Source organism: Plecotus auritus (assembly GCF_963455305.1).
Source record: "Plecotus auritus genome assembly, chromosome: 6".
NCBI classification, from domain to species: domain Eukaryota; kingdom Metazoa; phylum Chordata; class Mammalia; order Chiroptera; family Vespertilionidae; genus Plecotus; species Plecotus auritus.
The window spans coordinates 149,956,054-149,976,625 of NC_137773.1; the positions used below are offsets into that span (position 1 = coordinate 149,956,054).

Genomic DNA, 20,572 nt, shown 5'->3' on the forward strand with positions numbered 1-20,572 from the left:
ACTCTCCCAGCTCCTTCCAGCAAATCCCTCTTCCTTTGGTTTTCCTGGGGCTTTGTCTATCACTAGCATTTTAGTGACGGTTCACCTATCTGCCCCCTTCCATCTTCCAACTATGAGCACTTCCAGGGCAGCCAGTGAACTTACTGTTTGGAATATTACATTTTACTAGATTGTAGGATATGATATGATATGATATGATATGATATGATATGATATGATATGATAGTAATTCCCTGGTGCCTGGTGCAGTGCTTGGCCCAGAGTGTATGCATCAGCGATCTCTTGATGGCATGAAATGGTCATGGGTCATCCTGACTTGCTACCAGCAGCTGGAATCACTAGTTCCACAATTTGGCATGAGAATCATGGAATATGAACAATAATGCTTTACATTAGGACTGCTTTGTCCAATTCATCGTGCACATTGCTGCCAGGATAATAAAATATCCTCATATCATAGTCAAGCATGGCATAAGCTTAGAGCTGAGTTTCCTTTTTCATCTTTATTCTGCCCCAGGCATTCCCCACGGCCCTCCCATCTTCTCCTCGGCCTGTCAGAGGAGAATCAACCCCTAGAGATCACTGAATGCCAGCTTTTCTTTTTGCCCATGATAAGCCTGGCAAGGTCACCCTGGAGGTGACCATGGGAGCTGGGGGTAGAGCTGGGGTCTCCTGGCTCAGCCCAGTGACTGCCCACTTCAGCCTGGAGCACCCCAAGTCTGGCCAGGTTCTTAAATCTTACCTCCACTTCATCCCCTCCATGGGAGGGTTCCCGATGGCACACAGCCCAGGGACACGGCATCACCCAGGAGGACCCTCAGGCCGAGTGTGAACTGGCCATGCTGCCCACATCAGCTCCAGCTCCATTTCACTGTGGAGCCTCCTCCCTTCCTGATTCTAGGTGTCCAGGTGGCTCTGAGTGGACGCGCATCCATCCGCGGGCAGGTGTACGGAGGTGCAGCTCCACTCAGTGCCCCTCCCTGCACACAGGCCAGCTCCCCTCTCCCTCCACATGTACTCGAAATCGATATGCACAGACATCTGGGCAAGAAAGGAAAATAACTCACTGAAAAAAGTAATTTCAAGTAGGCTGTATGCATTTTTTCCAATTCCAAAAGTAACACATAATCATTATTGAAAATTTAGAAAATATAGGGAAGTTCAAAGAAGAAAATTTAAATCCCCCAGAATCCCAGGTGACTTTTGCACTCTCTCTCTCTGCCCTCCCCCTCTGTCTCTTGTCCTCCATGAATGTGGGCACACACTCCCTCACACCCGCACTCACACCACACTCGCGCGCACAGCACACACACACACACACACACACACACACACACACACACACACACACTCTCTCTCTCTCTCTCTCTCTCATACACAATGTGCTGAGGGCAGAGTTTTACGGGCTCCTGTCGATTAGCATTGCCTCAGGAGCATTCCTTACCTCACTAAATGTTCTTCACAGCTTTTTCCTCCTCACCCACTCTCGGAGGATGTGGAGCCCTCCAGTAGAGGCCCAACCCCCACCCAGACCTCCTTCCCACCCCTCGGCCTTGCTTTGACCTCCCCTCTTGCTGGCTGTTTGCTCCAAGACTATGAAATGTTCAGATCTCCTCATCCTAGAGACAAGCCCCCTGGGGTCCGTGGCCCCGCAGCCCCCTCCTCTGCAGCGAAGTGAGGCAGGGGCTCTGCAGGTGTGCGTGCTGTCCTCTCCCCTCCTATAGGCCCACCCGCCCTGCCTCCTGGGCCTCCAACCTCTGAGCCACCCTGCTGCTCCAAGGGTCGGTTTTGATCTTTACCAGCAGGAAATCTAAACATCAGGATCCACTGTCTCTTGCTTTCTGCCCCGGCCCCCATGTGCTCCCAAAAATCCTCCGACAGGGCCCAGCTGGTGTGTCCCCTGTGAGGCTGCAGCAGAAGCGGGGCCTGCGGGACAGCCAAGCCCATCAGGAGCCCCAGCAGAGTGGCCTATGCCCTGGGTTGGGAGGGTGGGGTGCAGGGCTCAACCATGCAGGTGAAGCACCCAGACAGGGTGAAATGTGGTCACCTGCAGGCTCCTCATCTCTCTTCGTTCACTCTCAACAAATGCTATGTAGCTATCGATAAGTAATACTTAATCCAGCATTGTGCTAATTATTCATTAAACATTCATTTTTATAGGGGAAATTTCCCCCATTCTCATGGTGAGTGTGTGGCCGTTTCACCCCAGTACCTGAGAGGCTCCATGGCGCTTTTGCTTAGAGCAACTGAGGCTAAGGACCTGGTCCATGGATGGACCCCGCCACCAGAGCCTCCTCCCTGAGCCAGGCCTGGTGACCCCCGGAGTGCAGAGTCAGTTCATCGGGCCAGCGCTGTGGGCAGCCTGTGTGCTCCAAGGACCCCCATGAGGGGCCACATGCACACCCAGGGAGCGTGGATTTGTGAATTTGTTATGTCCGTCTTCCCCAAGCGAAAGGAAAGTGTCTCGAAGAAGAGGCAACGTTTTCTAATTCACACAAAGGCCCCAGACGGCTAGCTCAGGTGTCCCCTCAGTCAGACTAGCAGTCCACCCCCTCGGCTGCCATGTGGGGGGCTGGGATACTGAAGAGGAAGGACAGCCGACCATCCCAGGACTCTGCGGGTTCTGGCTTGGCCTTGGGGTGGTCCCCAACACTCAGATCTGGGCCTCAGGACTTCAGCTAGAAACACCCACACTGGCGCTTGCCAGTGATCCCTGAGGTTCCCAGAGGTGGCCAGCGCCCGTGCCCCGCTGTCCAGGCCCCAGAAAGTGTCACCAGCTCAGTTGTGAGCACCAGGGGCTGCACCACCAAAGGGGCCCAAGTGCTTGGAAAGACCCATCAGCGTTCTACGTCCCCAAGGACAACTGTGGGGGACTCCAGACCTGTGGCCACCGCAGCCATGACCTTAACGCATGCTGAGGCCTGGCAGTCAGACCAGAACGATCCTGGAGTCAGGGCTGGACACTCAGGCTGCCCGCCCCACGGGTCCCCACAAAGAGGTCCTTGAGCAGGCAGAGTAGGGCTCAGCTTTCTTCTGCACCCTGGCTTCCAGCACACCTCCCTGACACCCCACCGTGTCACCTAGACCCCGCCCCTCAATCGTACATGCGTTTAGAGCTGCTCTGGTTCGAGAAGGCCACCGTGTCCCTGGTTTCCATGTCCTTGAGGCGGTTCTCACTGTGGTGAGCACCCAGGCCGGCTCTGCAGAGAGACATTTAGTCTCAAGGGAGGAGCAGGCAGCAGGACAGCCAGTATTCACCAGCAGGACTGTCCGGCCCCCTGCTCTAGAGGTAAAAGCCCTCAGGCTGTATACATGTGGCTCTGTGAGAGGTAAGGAAAAAGACGCAGAGGGCCTCAGGGACAGCAGACACCCCGGAGGCCTGGGGCCACTGACAGACAGACTTGGGGTGGGGGCGCGGACGGCCCAGCAGGAGCTGCCTCTCAGACCCGCTGTCACCCCCAGAATCGCTGGAGTGCAGTGCATGACGGTGCCTGGCTACTCCAAGGGCTTCGGCTACCAGACGGGGCAGAGCTTCTCGGGGGAGTTTGACCACGCCTGGAACGCCGTGTACCTGGAAGGGAGGTGGCACCTGCTGGACAGCACCTGGGGCAGTGGCCTGGTGGACACCACCACCTCCAAATTCACCTTCCTGTGAGTACCAGTCTCCATCCTGGGAGGTGGACACGGGGAGGTCCAAGGATGAAGGAGGCGGCCGGAGGGAAGGAGGGCCAGAGCCTTTCCTCCAGCTCCAAAGTGAGCCAGCTCCAGGCCAGTTATAAGGCCCAGAATTGACGGGGTGCACAAGGCCAAACTCCTCTGGCTCCCTATTACTCCCTCCACCCAAGAGCTAAAAGCCTCCAGCCTTTGCCCATGGGCCACATGTGAGGAAAGGCAGGGCTGGGGACCTTCTTTAACTCCTCGTGGGTCCCTGCAGGCCTTTGGCCCATTGACTGTGTCATGATGCCGATACCCGCACCCTCTCCTGCTGCTCCCCAGACACCAGGTCGTCTCCTCCTCTCTGAGCTGAATACAGCCATATCCATCCTCCAAGGAAGGGATTAGGGTGTTGCAGGAAGGGGTGCTGTTGGTGTGCAGGCTCTGGCCAACCCTGGCCTTCAGTGGAGGCCCTGACATTCACTGTGGATTGTGATGTCCATCAGCAGCTCAGATCCATCAGAGAAATGAGCGTTGTCTCTCTCACTGATGTTTTCAGTTTAAATCTTGACAGCCCCGCAAACAGGACAAATGCAAGAGCTTGCACGTGCGCCCACATATGCGCCCACACACACACACACACACACACACACACACACACGCACGCAGGACCCGTGCACTCACATGCCTCCTCACCTCTGTCAGCTCCAGGCACTGCTCGCTTTGGGCCAAGTAAAGCCTCCCCATCTGAGTCTCCCCATTCTCTTCTTGATGCCCATCGCTGACCCCTGGAGAGCCACATGGGGTCGACCCTAGGCACTGCAGAAGGCCTCCTCCTGCACAGCTGCTTAAGCAAGGAGACCAGGGGGTGATGGAGCCGGCCCATCTAAGCACTTTCCGTCTCATGGTGCACAGTCTCTGGCTCTGGGAACAAGGGGCCCTTCTCCCAGGCACAGCTGTGGGTTGTGGCCTTTTAGACAGGGCCTCACATCCTGCCTTGGCTCCTGTTTCGAGAAGCAGACACTAAGGGGTCGTCTCCAGCACCCATGTCAGGATTGGAGGTGGTGCCTCTTCCCATTCAGGGAGCAGGCAGGCCCCCTCCTGGGGGGGAGGGTGTTAGCCCAAAGCAGGCCCCGCAGACCCCCCTGGAAGGCCCGCCTCCCCCTCCACAGAGCTGGCCCTGTGCACCCCATGCGGCTGCTGACCAGCTTTCCCTCCGCTCCAGCTACAATGAGTTCTACTTCCTGACCCATCCCGCTCTGTTCATCGAGGACCACTTCCCAGACAACAAGAACTGGCAGCTGCTGAAACCCCCGCAGTCCCTGAGGCAGTTCGAGAACAACATGTATCACAAGAGTGAGTTCTACAACAAGGGGATGCTGAGTGCCCACCCAGAGACTCCCGTGATCAGAACAGGTAACCCCGGGCAGGTGGCGGTGCACCTGCAGCAGGGACAGGGCAGCTGCTCAGGGCCTCTAGGCGCCTGGGCCCCCATGGGACTATCCTTCCAGGCCCGTGAGCTCCGTGTAAGCTGTATGTGTGGGGGCATTCGGGGGGGTGGGGCGGGGCACTGAGGCAGCCATTGGTCACACGTGCAGGGACAGAAGCCTCCTCACACCAGCATGTACCAAGAAGGGGCATGGAGGGAGCCGGCGGGCTTCACTACCCCAAGGGCTGAGTCCCCCACGCTGGCTGAGCCTCGCTCAGCTCCCAGCAGCAGGGGCAGCTTAGCCCTGGCTGCACCCCCTCCCAGTTGAAGCTGACTGCCCTGCTGCATTGTCTTCCCAAACTCCTGGCAGAGAGCACGGCTGGCCCAGCTGGGTCAGCATCTGTGTCAGTGGTCTAACCAGAAGCCTGGAGTGGCAGGGGTCTCCCAGGACCCAGGGTGGGGAGAGGCTTTCTTAGGGAGGGGGCCACTGAGCTGGGTCTTGAGAGCTGGAGGAGAGCAGGCATCCTGGTACGTGGGGATGGACATGTTCCGGGAACCTCTGAGCTCAAGCTCCAGAGACAGGAGACTGGAGACCCAGGCCAGGCTCCAGAGGGCGGCGCAGCCTCCTCCGTGCCCGGGATGCTGCTGGCTCTGCTGACCTCTGCTCCACCTCCCTCCTCCCTGGGACAGGACCCAGCCTTTTCCAGCTAGCTCCCCTGGGGCTGGCAGTGCAGGACCCCAAGCTGAGCGGTCCCCATGGCTGGCCTGCCGTGACATTTGCTCCCCACGTCCCCATGGCAGCATCGTCTGCACATTATGAGGCATATGGGGGCCAGCTCCAGGGATCCAAAACCGTGTCATGGGCCTCGCAGCACTCTCTCCAGAGGACTGTGTCTTGTGCATCTCCAAGGCCCTGGGCTGGGCACATGGCTGGACACACCACAGGGCTCAGCACAGCCAGTCAGTGCTCCCCTACACCTCAGCGAAGGACTGCCTGCAGGGCTCCCCCTCTCCAATCCCAGGGGGCCTGTGTGCTCACACTAGTGAGCTCACACGGGGTGGCCTGAGGGTGGGCCCACTGCAGGGGGATGGGGCAGTTGTGTTAGTTCCAGCTGCCTTGTCCCTCGGCCTCATCAGGGTTTCCTTCACCAGGCTGAATCCCGGCTTACTTTTTAAAACTACAAACACCTGGGGGCTCCCGCTGCTGAAATAACAGGGGGAGGCCACTCTCCTGAGCGGAGGCAGGATGGCCTGGGCTGCCAGGGTCTCGGCAGGCGGGGAGCCTGTCGTCTGAGGTGGGCCTTGGACGGATGCACCAGGCGCACCAACATCTAACTAGTGCCACCGAGCTGGAAATGCCTTTGCAGGAAATGTCAGCACGGGCTGCTTTCTTAGATAGTAATCTGCAATGTGATTCCATATTCGTGATGCATATTTAAAGAATGCCTCTGGGTTGGAGCTAGTTAGGAGTGGGGATGGGGAGGAAGCCGAAGAAGGGAACCGGGGTGCACAAGGCAGGACAGGAAGAGGACACAGGACAGTGGGGTGGCAAGCCACTGAGAGCAGAGAGCTGGAGAGGGCCAAGAAGGGGGGGGGGACGAGGGGGAGAAAGGGACAAAGGTGGTCACAGGCTCCTACGTCCCCAGGCAACCCCAGCCCTTTATTTGTGTCTCCCCAGCCATAACCCTCACCTTTGCCAAGAACCCTCTGGGTGGCACTGGGACAAGCAGGAAAGGAGGACCCCTTGACCACAGCACCCACACCCAGCAGGGAGGACAGACATTACACAGAATGAATTCATGCCTGGCCAGTGTGGCTCAGTGGTTGCATGTTGACCTATGAACCAGGTCACGGTTCTGAAACCTGGCAATCCATGGGTCCGGGCTGCCTGTTACTACCTGAGCCAATTAAGCAGAGACAGAGTCGAATCATCTGTGAGCGTTTATTCCAGTGACGCTCACATATGCCGGCACTATGGGAGAGCAGCGGGTCATCCACGAAAATCTGCTCTCCCACCTCCTACGAGCTGGCGATTATATAGGGATAAGGAAGAAAGGCTGCAAGCAGGCGGGGGAGGTGGCAGGGGAAGGGAGGACATGGCTGCAGGGCCTGGGGTCTGTGTGTCTGTGTGTCTCCTTCCAGGATCTTGAAGTCCAATAACAAGGTAGTTAATTTTCAGTAGTATTAAAACAGCTTGCCATTTCCTGGGACAGAGAATGGTCAGCATTCCTGAGGCAAACTCGAGGGCCCCAGGTGTCTCTTATCTTTTTACAGCTCTGTTTTCTTCTTGACGCACATCCTCCAGTGTCCCAGGGTCTGTAAGAAACCTTCTTATCTATAGCTAGTAAGGTGAATCATTCTTAAACAACTGTGGCTCTATTCTTCTTACGTGCTCTTCTCCACTATCATTTCCATTCCCGGCCAGGGCACCTGCCCAGGTTGCGGGCTCGATCCTCGGTAGGGGGCGTGTGGGAGGCAGCCGATCAATGATTCCCTCTTGTCATTGATATTCCTATCTCCCTCTCTCTCTCCCTTCCTCTCTGAAATCAATAAAAATATTTTTTGAAATAAGACAAATTCTTGACAGCAATGCTAAGTTCCCTGAAAGGGAGACAGCGGGAGAGGGGCCTTCAGGATGCTCAGCCTCATTGGGGGGTCGGTCTGGAAGGCTCCTTGGCAGTCAGGTCTTACCCAGGTTTGGGGGATGCTGTGGAGGGGAAGAACAGGTGAGAGGGTTCTGGGGGTGAAGGGCAGTGCCCCTGGAGGATGTGAGAGAATGCCCTGTGGCCCTGAGGAGGAGGTCCTGGCACTGGCCAGGCTGGAGGAGACAGGCCTCGGCAGTGGTCTGCAGTTTGATGGTGACCGCAGAAGTGAGCCCAGGAGAGGCGGCGGGGGGAGGGGGCGGAGGGGAAGGGGGAGATATTTTCACAGGAGCCCTCAGGCTGCCATGTGCAGGCCCCAGCTGGTGTTCCACACATCAAACATGAATTACAGGGGCATCTCACAACCAACTCAGATGTTAGGTGAAACAGGACGGGGCCATGAGCAGTTGAGGGCTGAGACAGCTCTGCCCACTGAGCTGACTGAAAAGAGGAATTGAAGGGAGAGGGTTGAAACCCTCTATTGTTCTTGGTCACTTTCTTTGGAGGTGACCTTGGGACCGGTGTCCCATAGGTACTGAAGGCCGTAGACAAAGCGTGTAGAAAAAGAAAACAGCAGAAAGCACAAAGAACCCCACAATTAGTGTAATGGAAAGAGAAGGAATGATAGCTGTTGGCAGTCAGAGGAATGGAGAGGGTGTGGCCTGCAGTCTGGGTTCTCCAAGAAAGCCCCTGAAGACTTTGGAGAATGGAGACAGAGGCCAGATTTCAGAGCCCAATGGGTAGAGGGGACCTGCAGTGGGGAGGGGTTTGGGGGTGTAAGGTGGGTGAGGAGTTGGCAGTGCCTGAGAGGGTAAGGGGAGAGGCAGAGGGAGGGTTGATGCCAAAGACCCTCCCGTGCACCCACTAGCCACAAACATGGCTAGACACGCCCATGAGAGAAGCATGGGGCAGAGCGGGGTGGGGCAGGGAAGCAGCCCCACCCTTTGAGCACAGTCCCCAGGAGTGAAGCCATTCCAAACCATTTTTAAGGTGATGTGTTGACGTGACAGCTGTTGTCACTGTAATAAACAGATGCTGGAGGGAGCGGTGTGAAAGCAAGGCTCAGGACTCAGAGGAGGAGATGGTCAGAGGTGGCTCTGGAGCCAGGGCCCGGGCCCTCCTTGCTCCTGGGCTCCTCCCCTGCTCTGGATTCTAGGCGAGGCCTCCATGCAGCTTTCATCTAACGGGAATCAAATGAGGGAGGTGAGCACATACAGCTGGGGGCAGACTTTTTTCTTGAGACCCCAGCTTTCAACTCCCTCAACGAGAACCTCCTAAAGGGGGTAGGGGGACCCTCCCAGTGGTGGGCTGCAGTTGGCTCATGTCATGTTTGGTGACATCACATTGGACACTTAAAATCCATCATGGTGAAAGTATTTACACCACGGAAATGGGCAAACACTACAAGTCAGGGTTTTTCATCCAGAGAGCCAGTTGTTAAACATTTGCCAGCACATCATCACGGGCTGGACCCATCTCACCTGGCCTTGGCTTTCCCTCCACAGTGAACGGGAAGGCCACAATCACCATGGAGAGCTGTGCCCCGACGCTGTTCATGTTCATGCTCAATGGCAAGCAGGAGCACGGGCTGCTGAGCCTCCAGAAGAACGGGATGAAGCTGGATGTCTACCCTCCAACCATGGGTACCCACAAGCTGCAGATCTTTGCCAAAGGCAACTCTGACATCTACAGCTCCGTGCTGGAGTACACGCTCAAGTGTAACTACGTGGACTCGGGGGTCCGGCTGCCATCTGAGCTGCACCAGCCCGTGGGTCCCAGCTGGTTCTCAGAGCAGATGGGCATCCGGAAGCCCTCCCACCCTGACCCCATCATCCACACCAGTGATGGGCGCTGTTCCATCAGCTTCGGCGTGGAGGAGGGCATCAGTGTCCTGGCTTCCCTGCACGGGGACGACGGCCCCATCACCGAGGAGATGCAGCGGCGCTACATCTTCCAGCTGCACCGGGAGAAGCGGACAGAGCTGAAAGTCCAGCTGCCCCATGCCGGCAAGTTTGCCCTCAAGATCTTCGTCAAGAAGAGGCAAGAACCGGGCAACTATGCCTTTGTCTTCAATTATCTCCTGTGCTGTTCCAACACCAAGGTGAACTGGCCCATGTTCCCCGAGAGCTTTGGTAACTGGGGGCAGGACAACGAGCTGCTGGAGCCTCTGTCGGGCGTGCTTCCCGCCAACCGCAACGTCCCATTCAAGTTGAAGCTGCACGGTGTCGCCAAAGCCCTGGTGAAGGGGCAGGACACGTGGCCCCTGACCCTGAACAGCGAGGGCTACTGGGAGGGCAGCTGCAGCACGGCCGGCTGCCAGGAAGTCTACGTCATGGTGCTGGAGAATGCCAACCACAACTTCTATTCCTACATCCTGAAATATAAGGTGAACGACCAGTGAGGGCCCGGGCCCTCTACCCCTCCAGGGAGGGCCCCAGGGAAGTGCAGAGAGCCCTGGACACCACGGAGTCTGCATGGAATCACTCCTAGGCCTCTGCCTCCATCTCCCTGCCCTGCCGCCGCAGCTGTGATGTTTGTGCTCTGATGGCTTCGCTCAGTTGTGGCCATGGCCGAGGGGACGGAGGCAAAGGCCCCTTGGAAGAAAAAGGTGCTATGTAAATCCACGGTATTGTAAACTGTACACCACTGCCCAGGTGCCCCCTCTCGTATTCATGCTGTTGTTGCTGTTGTAGGGCTGATGTGGGAAAGCGGGGGTGTTGGCCAGAGAGCTCTTCACCTGATGGTGAGAGAATTCATGCTCTGTTGGGCCCCAGAGGGACATGATTTGCAAGGCTGAGTCGCCTTCCATCCTCGGCCCCTTTCCAGCGGCATCACAGTGTCTCTCACCCACTCCTGGATCCCAGGTCGGACTATCATTTGTTCCCCAGACCTGAGCATCTTCCGCATTCCTGCTGCCTCTTCCTTAGGTGCTTCTTGCTTTTCGAGAGCCCTGGGGGGAAAGGTGTGAGGAGGTTGGGAGCTCCCCCAAATGGCTGGAGGCTGGTGGCCCTCACTAGCCCTGTGTACACTGGAAATGTGGCAACAGAGATGTGATGAGGAGACTGAAGCAGAGAGGAGCCAGTGCCCACTCTTGGGTATCCTGGCAGATCTTTGCCAAAGGCAACTCTGACATCCACAGCTCAGTGCTGAGGCGAGGGCCGACACCTCCGGCTCTGTGCTCCCAGAGGAGCCTGCCAGACAGTTGGGTCAGTTGGGGGTGCCCTTCCAGGCCCTCTCTGAGCCTGCACCCTGCGCAAGGAGCCTCAAGAGGCCTGCCGGCCCCTGGGGAGCCTTGTTGATAACCCTAAACACAGACCTGGGCGGGCGGCAGGCGAGGGAGCAGTGCAACATTGCAATGCCAAGGAGGCTCCCATATAATAGGGCTCTGCAGGCCCCAGGAGTCCCCACCAGCAAAGCCACAGCTGGGGGAGCCTGGGCCTGCCCTGGGAGCAGTTTTTGTGCTCATCCCTATCCCATCTCCCTCCCTTTCTCTGACAAGAGAGACCCTCGGGATCCCACCTTCCATGGGAACAGTTCGGAGTCTCTTGCTTACTCAGGTCCGAGACTGTCCAGCTGGCCCTCAGCAGCACCTCGGGCAGGCGTTGCCATGGCAACAGTGGAAAGGCCGGCTCCTGCGGGGGCAGGGGAGAGGGAAGGATGGAGAATGCCCTGCATGGCTGATGCAACACCATCCGACACACCGAGACTCTCTAGGTGGCCCCTGCTGACCTCCTGGCTTCTCCAGCTCTGTGGCCTCTGCCTATCTCAGTGCCCCCACCCCTGAGAGCCAGCACTGCCCAGCACTTCCTCCCTCCCCCCACTGCTGCTCCAATTGTCCCCAGGCTCAGCTACAGCCAGGGTCAGCCAGGGATCCTCAGCCTCCTCTGCCTTCATTCTCACATTTGTGTAGTATTTAACCCATGTTTGTGGGGGCATTTAATAAACATCAGGCACATGCTGGGGCTACACAGGAAACAAAGGGGGCCCTGCCCCTTATCCCAGAGCTCAGGGTGGGTGGCAGCAGCCTCCTCACCCAGACCTGTCTGAAGTTCTGGGCTCCCAACACATCAGTCCATCATCCCCCACCAGGCTGGCAGCCCTGGGACACGAGGGGAGTACCCCACGGGGTGCTGAGCTGCCCTGGCCTGCATCCAGTGCCTTCTGGCAGGCTCTGCCACCCAGGCATTCAGCACCATGTCACTCGCCTGGAGAATGCACAAAGGCCCGGGAGAAGGAACCGCTGTGCTCCACGACAGGGGAGCAGGAGGGGTGTTTACACCCTGAAAACAGCCTTTTCTCACACCTTTGATTTTATGGGCTGAAAGGAATGTGCTGTTTCATCAAAATAATAAGTGCCTTCCATGACTACTGTCATTCACTGGACCCAGAGCGGGCCGCCTCCTGCTGAGAAGGACACGCATCTCTTTAAAAAGCAATGTTCCTAATCAATGTATTCTGGACCATGCCGAGGATGCCACCCAGCAAAACCGGAGCTGTCCAGAGACGGAGGCCCAGCCTCTCAGAGTGCCTGCAGGGCATCCGCGTGCACTTCCCTCATTTAACCAGGCACCCCCGTTGTAAAGACAGCTGTAGACACAGCCAGAAAATCACCTGCATTTCTTTTCCACTGAAGTAAAAATACATGAAATGAAATCCCATATTCATGAATTTTTACACGCATGCTGCTCAGGGTGGAATTTGGGGTTGCATTTTTGAAGTCTTTTATTCAAATCCCCGTCTTTGTTTCCCGACTTTGAGTCCCAGCAGCCGGTGGAATGGCACGGGCGCCCCCTGGTGCCCAACGTGCAGAACTCTTCGCTGCACACCGCGAGGCTGAACCGCTCACCAGGGTTTTTCTGTAGAATTTGTTAAGTGCTGCTGAGATGTTTGTGTTAAATTCATTTGGTGCTCTCTCGTGGCTTCTCAGTGCTTTCTCGTGTGCACACCGAGCACATTTTTGCCACGCACAAGCTGTGAAGCGAGCCTGGGGGACTGCCTGGCGAGAAGGCACGGAATATAAAAGGATTTGGGCGTGCTTGACCCGGAAATCCCCGTCTTGAAACAGAAACACTGGACGTAGGACAGGATGGGACAGCTTTGACCACACTCATTACTATGCCAATGAAGGACCGAAGCCGATCAAACTCAGAGAGCTTTGGCTGGCAAGTCCAGGATGGCCAGCCCTCAGGCCGCAGGCGGAAAGGTGCGGTGGGTTCTGGGTTCGGAAGGGAGGGAGGGTGCAGGAGCAAATGGGCTACACCCGCGAAGGCAATTAACTTCTTTTCAGCTTGTTTGGGAAGTGGCTCCAGCACAGCTGGACTCCGTTTTCAGTTTGATTCTGATCCCTGTGAGTTCCCCATATGTTACACTGTCCCACCAGGGCAGACTCCACACACACAGCCTGCTGAGATTAAAGGGAAATAAATAGATGACCTGAAGCATGAAGGATTTAGGCTAGACATAAAGAACTGTTTCCTCCTGTTGTTAGGCAGGAGAGACAAGTTGCCGAGAAAGTCCGTGAAATCCTCTTCTCAAAGGGCTTGGGAAGTGGAAACGTGTTAGAAGCCACGCTAACGGCGAGGACCAGGCTCTCTCCAAACCAGTTCCTCTTGCAATGCACTTGACCACCTACCGCAAACACAGGGCGAGCGGTATTGCCGAATCCCTCGCTGTGGGCACTGTTCGGACACAGTGTGCATCTGTGTCCCACGTCAGGCGGTCTGAGGTCTATCATTTCTTTTCCTTTGGAATGACTTGTTGGACATCTTTCCGAGGTGATTACTTTTCATTATGCGTGCATTGAGTTGTGTGGGCCGGTGGCTGTTGAGTATGCTTTTCCCACATTGTTGCTGGTGTTGTTTTTCAATAAAATTTATATTCATTTTTATCCAACAATGTAATTATCGATCCATTCTTATCACTGCTCTCACAAGAAGGGGAAACACACACACACACACACACACACACACACACAGGAAGAAACACTTTCATGTTCAAAGGAAGCCCTAGGGATGGGAGGGGAAAATCAATGTCCCAGCCATTTGAATGTGGTGGTGAGATGCAAATGGCATGTCAGGCAAATAGCTACTTCACATTAAAGAAAACGTAATTAGGTTAGCTCCCGCCCCACTCTGGCTCACATGCCTTTGAAGAACATGAAGGCAGTGTTTCTTGCATTGAATCTTGTTTAACTTGAAATTTTTAAAGTCAGTCCGAATTTCTGTTTTTAGTGGGAGAGAAAAAAAATAAATCTACCCAAAATGCCTATCACCGTATTTTTTATTTGAATATATAAATATATATTTCTTGATAGTCATATACATGCAGAAACTTTCCAGCAGGCTTTCTAAACAGATTATTCATAAATTAGACATTTAGGGAAATATAACAAATGAAAATCTATAGACACCTCTAGGAAGCTGCCGTAACCATGGAGACCATTCTCATAGCTGTGCGGTGAAGGACAAAAAGAATTTGTTTTCTCAAACCCGCCCCGTCGTGGCCCTGGCTGTTAGATCCACGAACATGAGTCCCAGCATGCTTCTCCTTAGGAACGAGGCCCACAGGGGGACCCCGCCTCTAACAGCATGTTCAGGGGAGTCAGAGGAAACAGTCTTCGCGTGACTAAAAGGAGGAACTCCTGAATTATTAGAACTCTCTGAAAATGCCAACCCGAGGCTGGCATGGGTGACCTCTAACGTTCCTTCCAGTCGGAAGAGCCTGTGATGCTGTGTCTCGGAGAACAGGTGCTGGCAGGCGGTAGACCTGGGATTGTCAGTTGCTGAACATCTGAAGGGCCCCTCTGCGTTCAGGGCCGGCCCTGCCAGCCCCCAGCAGACGGTGCTGCTGGCTTCTCTCTTGCCTGAGGGCAAGGGGCTGGAGAGAGCCCAGCCTCGGACCAAAGGGGAAGCAACAGCCCCTGACACAATGTTGCTTCTCTCTGATTTTGCAAGCAGAACTAAAGAAAAGGAAAAGTCAGGCAGCAACTGAGATGTCCTCTCTCAGATGTCTCACAGGCATCCCAGAGTCAAAAGATACTGAACCAAAGTCACTTTTCTCCCCTAGATTACCTCCAACTCCTCCTGGGCCCCCAATGCAGTAAATGCCTCCCCATCCCTCAGGTACCTAAGTTAAACTGCTGGTGGCCACTAGTGACTCCATCTCTCCCCTCCCCCCACTCCCCTTCCCCCAATGGTGAAATCTGGTCTATGCTGGCTGTGGCTCTTATCTGACCTACTCTTCTACTAGTAATTCCACGTCCACTCCATTGCACAGCCTTTGCCATAACTCAAGCCCTCCTCATCTCTCCGTTACATGATTGTGACTGCTTCCTATGATGCAGGAACCCTCCACCTACTGCCCCATGGCTCCCCCTCTTATGTGAACACCAGGACTATTGGGTCGTGTTAAGACAAGGTTTCCATGAAAGCCTTCCAGAAGAAGTTGGCCACCCACCTATGGAGAAGGCTTCATTTGTCTCGGGCACTGATGGGAAAGGTAGGTCTTCAAACAAAAACTGGTTTTAATCGGGAGGCAGGAAATATCCCAGAATCCCCTCCATTTTGGGGGGCTCTGAGGCCAGGGGCTGCAGTCCTCCCTCTCAGGCGACAGTGTGCAGGATGGCTCTGAGCACCACGGCCAGGTGGGGACCTGAGGCAGGGTGCAGCGGTGCAGCCCTGAAGGTGAGCATGCTACACCTTGTAAGTCAGAGTACCCACAGGAAGGTGGGTGGCAGAGGACGCTCAGGGACTCCCTGGGCCATGAATAGTTTTATGGCATTTCCTTTTCTCAATCTAGTTAGGGTTCCTGCCCAGATTTCCTCCACCCCCAACCCTGTTTAAATGAGATCCTATACCCTCAGCTTGGTGCTCCTGTTGAAAACCACACAGATAGAGCTGAGGGAGTCTGCTGGCCCCACCCACACCCACCCAAACAGAGCCCAACAAATAAACCTTCCTGCAGAAAGCTCCTGAATCCCAGGAGAACACGCTATCTTAGGAAAGAGCTGTGGAATGGCAAATCTTTGGTTATTTAAGAGCAAAATGCATAAACATTTCCCACCCTATGTGGGACTGTCTCCAGGAGAGTTGCTCATTTAGAAAACAGTGCTCAAGGGAACAGCCAGAGCTGGGTTTCTTCGGGCAAGGCTGTCCTCAGGGCTGGTCCTAAAGAGAACGCCTGCAGGGTGAGGTGGCAGAGACAACGAGCCTCGAGGTTCTTGGCACATCCGCTGGCAAAGCTGAGTGACGAGGGTTTGAGATTGAGAAGGGCACCTGGACAGGGACGGCCAGGTGTTTCTTGCCTTTACCTGACCCCAGCTTTCCAGATGTTTGGCCACTGTGGCCTGGAGCACCGGGTTAAGGATTCCGAGGTCACATCGAGCTCTGCAGGAAAGAGTGTTGTGATTAGCTAGCAAGCCACAGCCCCTCCACTGAAGGGTGAGGTATGCCATGCATTTGCCAATCCTGACTTAAAGGCAGCCAAATTAGGCTAAGACCAAAATAACAAAGGAGGTGATTCTGATCCTGCGTGAGCACTGGCTTCCCAGCAACCTAGCCCAGTGACTGACAGCCAGTCAACCAGCAAACGTGGGTCCAAGGGTGCGCTGGAGGTCCCCTGACCACCTCTGGGCTCCGGGAGGTGCCACTCCACGTACCCACCTTAGCACACAAGTGCACAGACATTTTGCTCCAGGAGGTGCGAGCCCGAGCCAACCTCCTTTGCTATTTCATCTCCATAATCAAACAACGCGTTGCCTTTAGAGTAAGTGATCAGTACGTTTGAAGTGGACATCAACTTGTCATTTCAAAAATGAATGACCACATCACTGGATTTATATGCATGGCTGTTGACCAAAAAGACTGTTGAGTTACAACCGCTAACTAGTTATTTCCTCCTTCATCCCCGCTAACTGACGCAGTGAAAGCGGGGCAGCGAGCTCCTCAGGCGCCCGCGGGAAATGTTTGTTTCCAGGAAGAAAGAAGTGGCCACCTGGCTGGGCATGCGTGCAATCAGGGCAACGGATCGATCGGAGGCGCGCCCTTCTTCCCAGGGGCCCTCTGCCTTCAGCGCTTGCTGGCATCCTTTGTTTTCATCCAAGGGACGGCTGACTGCCTCCCTGACACAAGGAATCAGCCATCATCTCACCATGGCTGTGTGGGGGACCCAGGCGCCCCCCTTCAGGGGGGCAGGGAGTTCCGTGGACAGGCTTGTGGAGCGAGGGCAGCGGGCAGCCACTCCGTGAGTGACCAGGAACAACTGGGCAGCGGCGTGAATGCAGCCCAGATGTCAGGAGGGAGGGCCCGGCAGCGCCCACACGGACAAACAACGGTGATAAGGGGAAATGAGGAAACGTTCATTTAATGCAAAATGACTGCAGAATTGCAAATTGCCCGGTGAACGCTTGGCGATGTGTATGTGTCTGTATGTGTGTGAACACCCAGAGGATCTGAAATTAAACATTTTATGATATTATGAAAAATTTAGCGTAGCCGAGATGCCAGAGGCTTTTGGCGGCTGTCCCCCGCCCCCCAGCTCCTCTGTGGTCATCCGCCCACGGGTCTGGGGCGAGCGTGGGCACCAGGCACGCGCGGGCACCCATTTCATCGGCATCGGATCCCCTTCCCTCTCCCGGGAGAAACACGAGGAGGAGAGGTCACCTGGTCCTGGGAGGAAGCCCACTGTCAGTCAAAGCTCCGCGTGACATTTGTAAAGCTCAGCGAGAGTGTTAAAAGACCATTTTTAAAAGAAGCTAACGGGGGGAGGGGGGAGGACGGTAAAGGGGGAGTAAACAGTGACAGAGGGAGACTCGACTTGGGGTGGTGAACACAGAGTACAGTGTACAGACGATGTGTTGTGGAGCTGTGCACCTGACATCGGTATAATTTTGTTAACCAGTGTCACTCCAATTCATTCAATAAAAAGGAAAAATAAAAAATAAAAAGCGAATGGGCTTCTCTCTGGAAAGAGGACCTCTCAGCCGCTGGTCCCTGTTTGGCTGAAAGCCGTCCTGTGCAGTCAGGAGCCACTACTGTGGGATCGAAGGCTCTCTTTCCTTCTCCAAGCATGGATTGGACTGGGGAAGCCCCGCAGCTAGCTGGAGACCTCCTCACAGAGCTCTGGCCGTCCTGAGGCTGGGGGGCTGGGCTCAGACCCCGGGGGGACACAGCAGGATGGAACACCGTGAAGAATGCTACCCCAACTCTGCCACCGCCTGTCTTAGCTTCCTTGGCAGCTAAAGGGATGATACTCAGGGCCTGACCATGTAAGTTTCTTGTGGGGATGGAATGAGCTAACACCCACCCAGGGAACAGAACAGTCCCCAGCGCACAGCAGGTGCTCAGGGAGGGCTGGTTGGCTGTCATCCCCACCACACCACAGTGGTCACCGCACTGTGAGGATGATACTGTTCCCTGAAGAATCCAAAGGCCCGGGCCCCTCATGGAATCACGGATGTCACTGCGTTCAGGCTCTAAAAGAAGAAACCCGGGTTCCAACACCAGCCACTCTGCCTCTCCTGGAACCCTCCCAGAGACCAGGAGCTCACCACTCCTGGAGCCGCTGTTACATTATTGGACACCTTTGTTCAAAAGGCCCTTCCCTCATATGTAATGGCCTTAAATTGGTCCAATGAGCCAATGTGCCCACTGGCTCATGATCTTACCTATTAGAGTCTAGGACCACGCCGCAGGAAGCCCTGAGCCATCGGTACAAAGGCCAGCTCTAGTCTGGGGTCTGGGAGCCGGTAGAACAGCTGTAACTTCGATATAGGGAAGGGGTCCCAGAGAGAGGAAAACCTCCCACTCAAGAAAGCCTGCAAGCCAACATCTGAAACCACGTGAAGGAAGATAAGAGTTTAAAAATAGGTACAATTTGCATACTGAGTGGTGAGACCACCCCCAAGCCTTTATCCACCTTAACACCCCAAACCTGGCCACCTGGCTTATTCTCTCCAAGCAAAGACTAGAAGAGACCTCTCTGAGCAACCCAAGCAAAGACCCACAGGTACTGTGAGCAGGACTCCAGTGAAAGAACCAGGACCCCCTAGGTCCTTTCTGGTTACAGATGACATCTGTGGGGCTTTAACGTTACGCCCACAAATTCTTTGATAGCGCCCCCCCTTCACAATTCCCATCTACCTAAAGTGGGAGCTGTATTTAGTGATTCCCTACTAACAAACAGAATGTGGCAGAAAGGAGGGTGTGTGATGTTCAAGACTAGGACATAAAAGGCATTGGAGCTTCCCATGAGCCCTTTCACTGGCAGAGAGTGCTACCCAATGAGGGTGTAAACCAAGAACAGAGTCCGCTTGGGACTGGGGAATCCTACCCAAATGAGAGACAAAGGGAACCTAGGAGGGCAGCAGGGGTGTGTCTGGCTGTGCAGCCAGCAGGAAGGACCAAAACCGTCTAGAAAGGAGCAGGGCAGACCCGCCCCGGAAGCCTGCCTTAGGAGACAATAAAAGGGGACCCATAAATTGGGCACCTGATGCAGGTGACTCTATTGAGTGACAGTAAGGAGTTTGGGGGACTATTTGGAGAAAGGTATGCAGAGAACAAAACAAATGCTAACTCCATAGTGGAAGAGTTATACAAAAAAGTCACATTAATTGTAGTCCACTACATCCTGATATTTCCATGGTCATAATGATGTCCACAGTATGAATACTGGTGCGTCAGACAGTGTGTGGACATCTGATGCCGTTCCAACCCCATTCTCCCTTTCCCGTCTCCCACCTCGGAGAATGAGGGAGCCAATTCTTACTTTCTCTCAGTGATGTGCAGCGGATTTCTGTGGGATCTTGTATATCTTTTATTAGATATACTTCTAGGTATTATCAGGTGTGTATTTATGATGTGGTAAATGGTATCAATTTCAAGCTTGTTATCTAATTGTTTCTAGTGTATATAAACACAGTTACGATGCATGAAACCATGCTATGTATTCTTGGCGCAGGTGTACAACATACACAAAAATATGGCTGTGAAGTGTCAGCACTGTCACCAGGAGAGCTTGCTCCTGGAGACAGAAGGAAGGGTATGGCATTAGAAGGGGCCACAAAGCAGTTTTCAAAAACCTTTTATTCTATGTAAGCTTTGAAGCATATATGATGAGGTGTTGGCATTTCTTAAACTCAAGAGAAAAGAATTGATCCACGACACTATTTAAAAAAAGAATCTTTGCCTAACCCCGGCTCACAACAATTGTCTCCTGTTTTCTTCCAGAAGTTTTATGGGTTTCGCTCTTCCTAGAAGTCAAACTCTTTGCAAAATGAGCCCTTCCTCCCTGGAGGATGGAGCGCACACGTGGTGCATGGCCAGCTTTGGTGGCATCGGTGTCCCTGGGAACCCTGCAGGCAAGGCAAGTGGCCTCTCCTCCCGCCGCCCTCCCCACACCTTTTCCTGGGGACCTTGCCTGTGGTAATGGGCCCATCTTTATTATCCCAACACTGGTGTGGCCAGAGGTTGCAAACTTTGCTGTTCAGCCTGCACAATGTTTAAAAAAAAGAAAAGTTAACCAGTTATAACTGCCGCGATGTTTTGAATTTAATTAGAAAAGGTCTGCCACTTGCGTCTATAGACGCTTATGGCGAACAAATGGTTAATCAGTGCTGATCAGGAAATCACATTAAAATCTGACTGGCCAGCATCTCCCAGGAAGCCTGTGCAAACCTCCAAACAAAACCAAGCTGCAGGCCACCTTTGGACAGACTGACTTGACTATCCAGGTGACCCCTTCCTACCCTCTGATCGGCTCCCAGACCCCGAGGCCAGGTCAGCTGCTGACCCTGAGTGGGTGCTTTCCCACAGCTGCCCTCTTCCATGCCTGGTGCTACCTCCGAGGCTCA

The 20,572-nt window shown here is 54.6% G+C and overlaps 1 protein-coding gene across 2 annotated transcripts in view; it reads left to right on the top strand.

Annotated features, from left to right (window-relative positions):
* KY (kyphoscoliosis peptidase) overlaps positions 1-13,615 on the top strand; it is a 45,073-nt gene extending 31,458 nt beyond the window's left edge. Inside the window, exons 9-11 of one of the 2 annotated variants that reach the window (XM_080672594.1) lie at positions 3,463-3,651; positions 4,880-5,070; positions 9,231-13,615. In XM_080672594.1, the coding sequence (XP_080528720.1) occupies positions 3,463-3,651; positions 4,880-5,070; positions 9,231-10,126 (1,276 nt within the window). In that variant the 3' untranslated portion in view covers positions 10,127-13,615. The remainder of the gene's footprint in view (positions 1-3,462; positions 3,652-4,879; positions 5,071-9,230) is intronic. The other variant, XM_080672595.1, reaches the window with a different exon arrangement.
* The last annotated feature ends 6,957 nt before the right edge of the window (positions 13,616-20,572 follow it).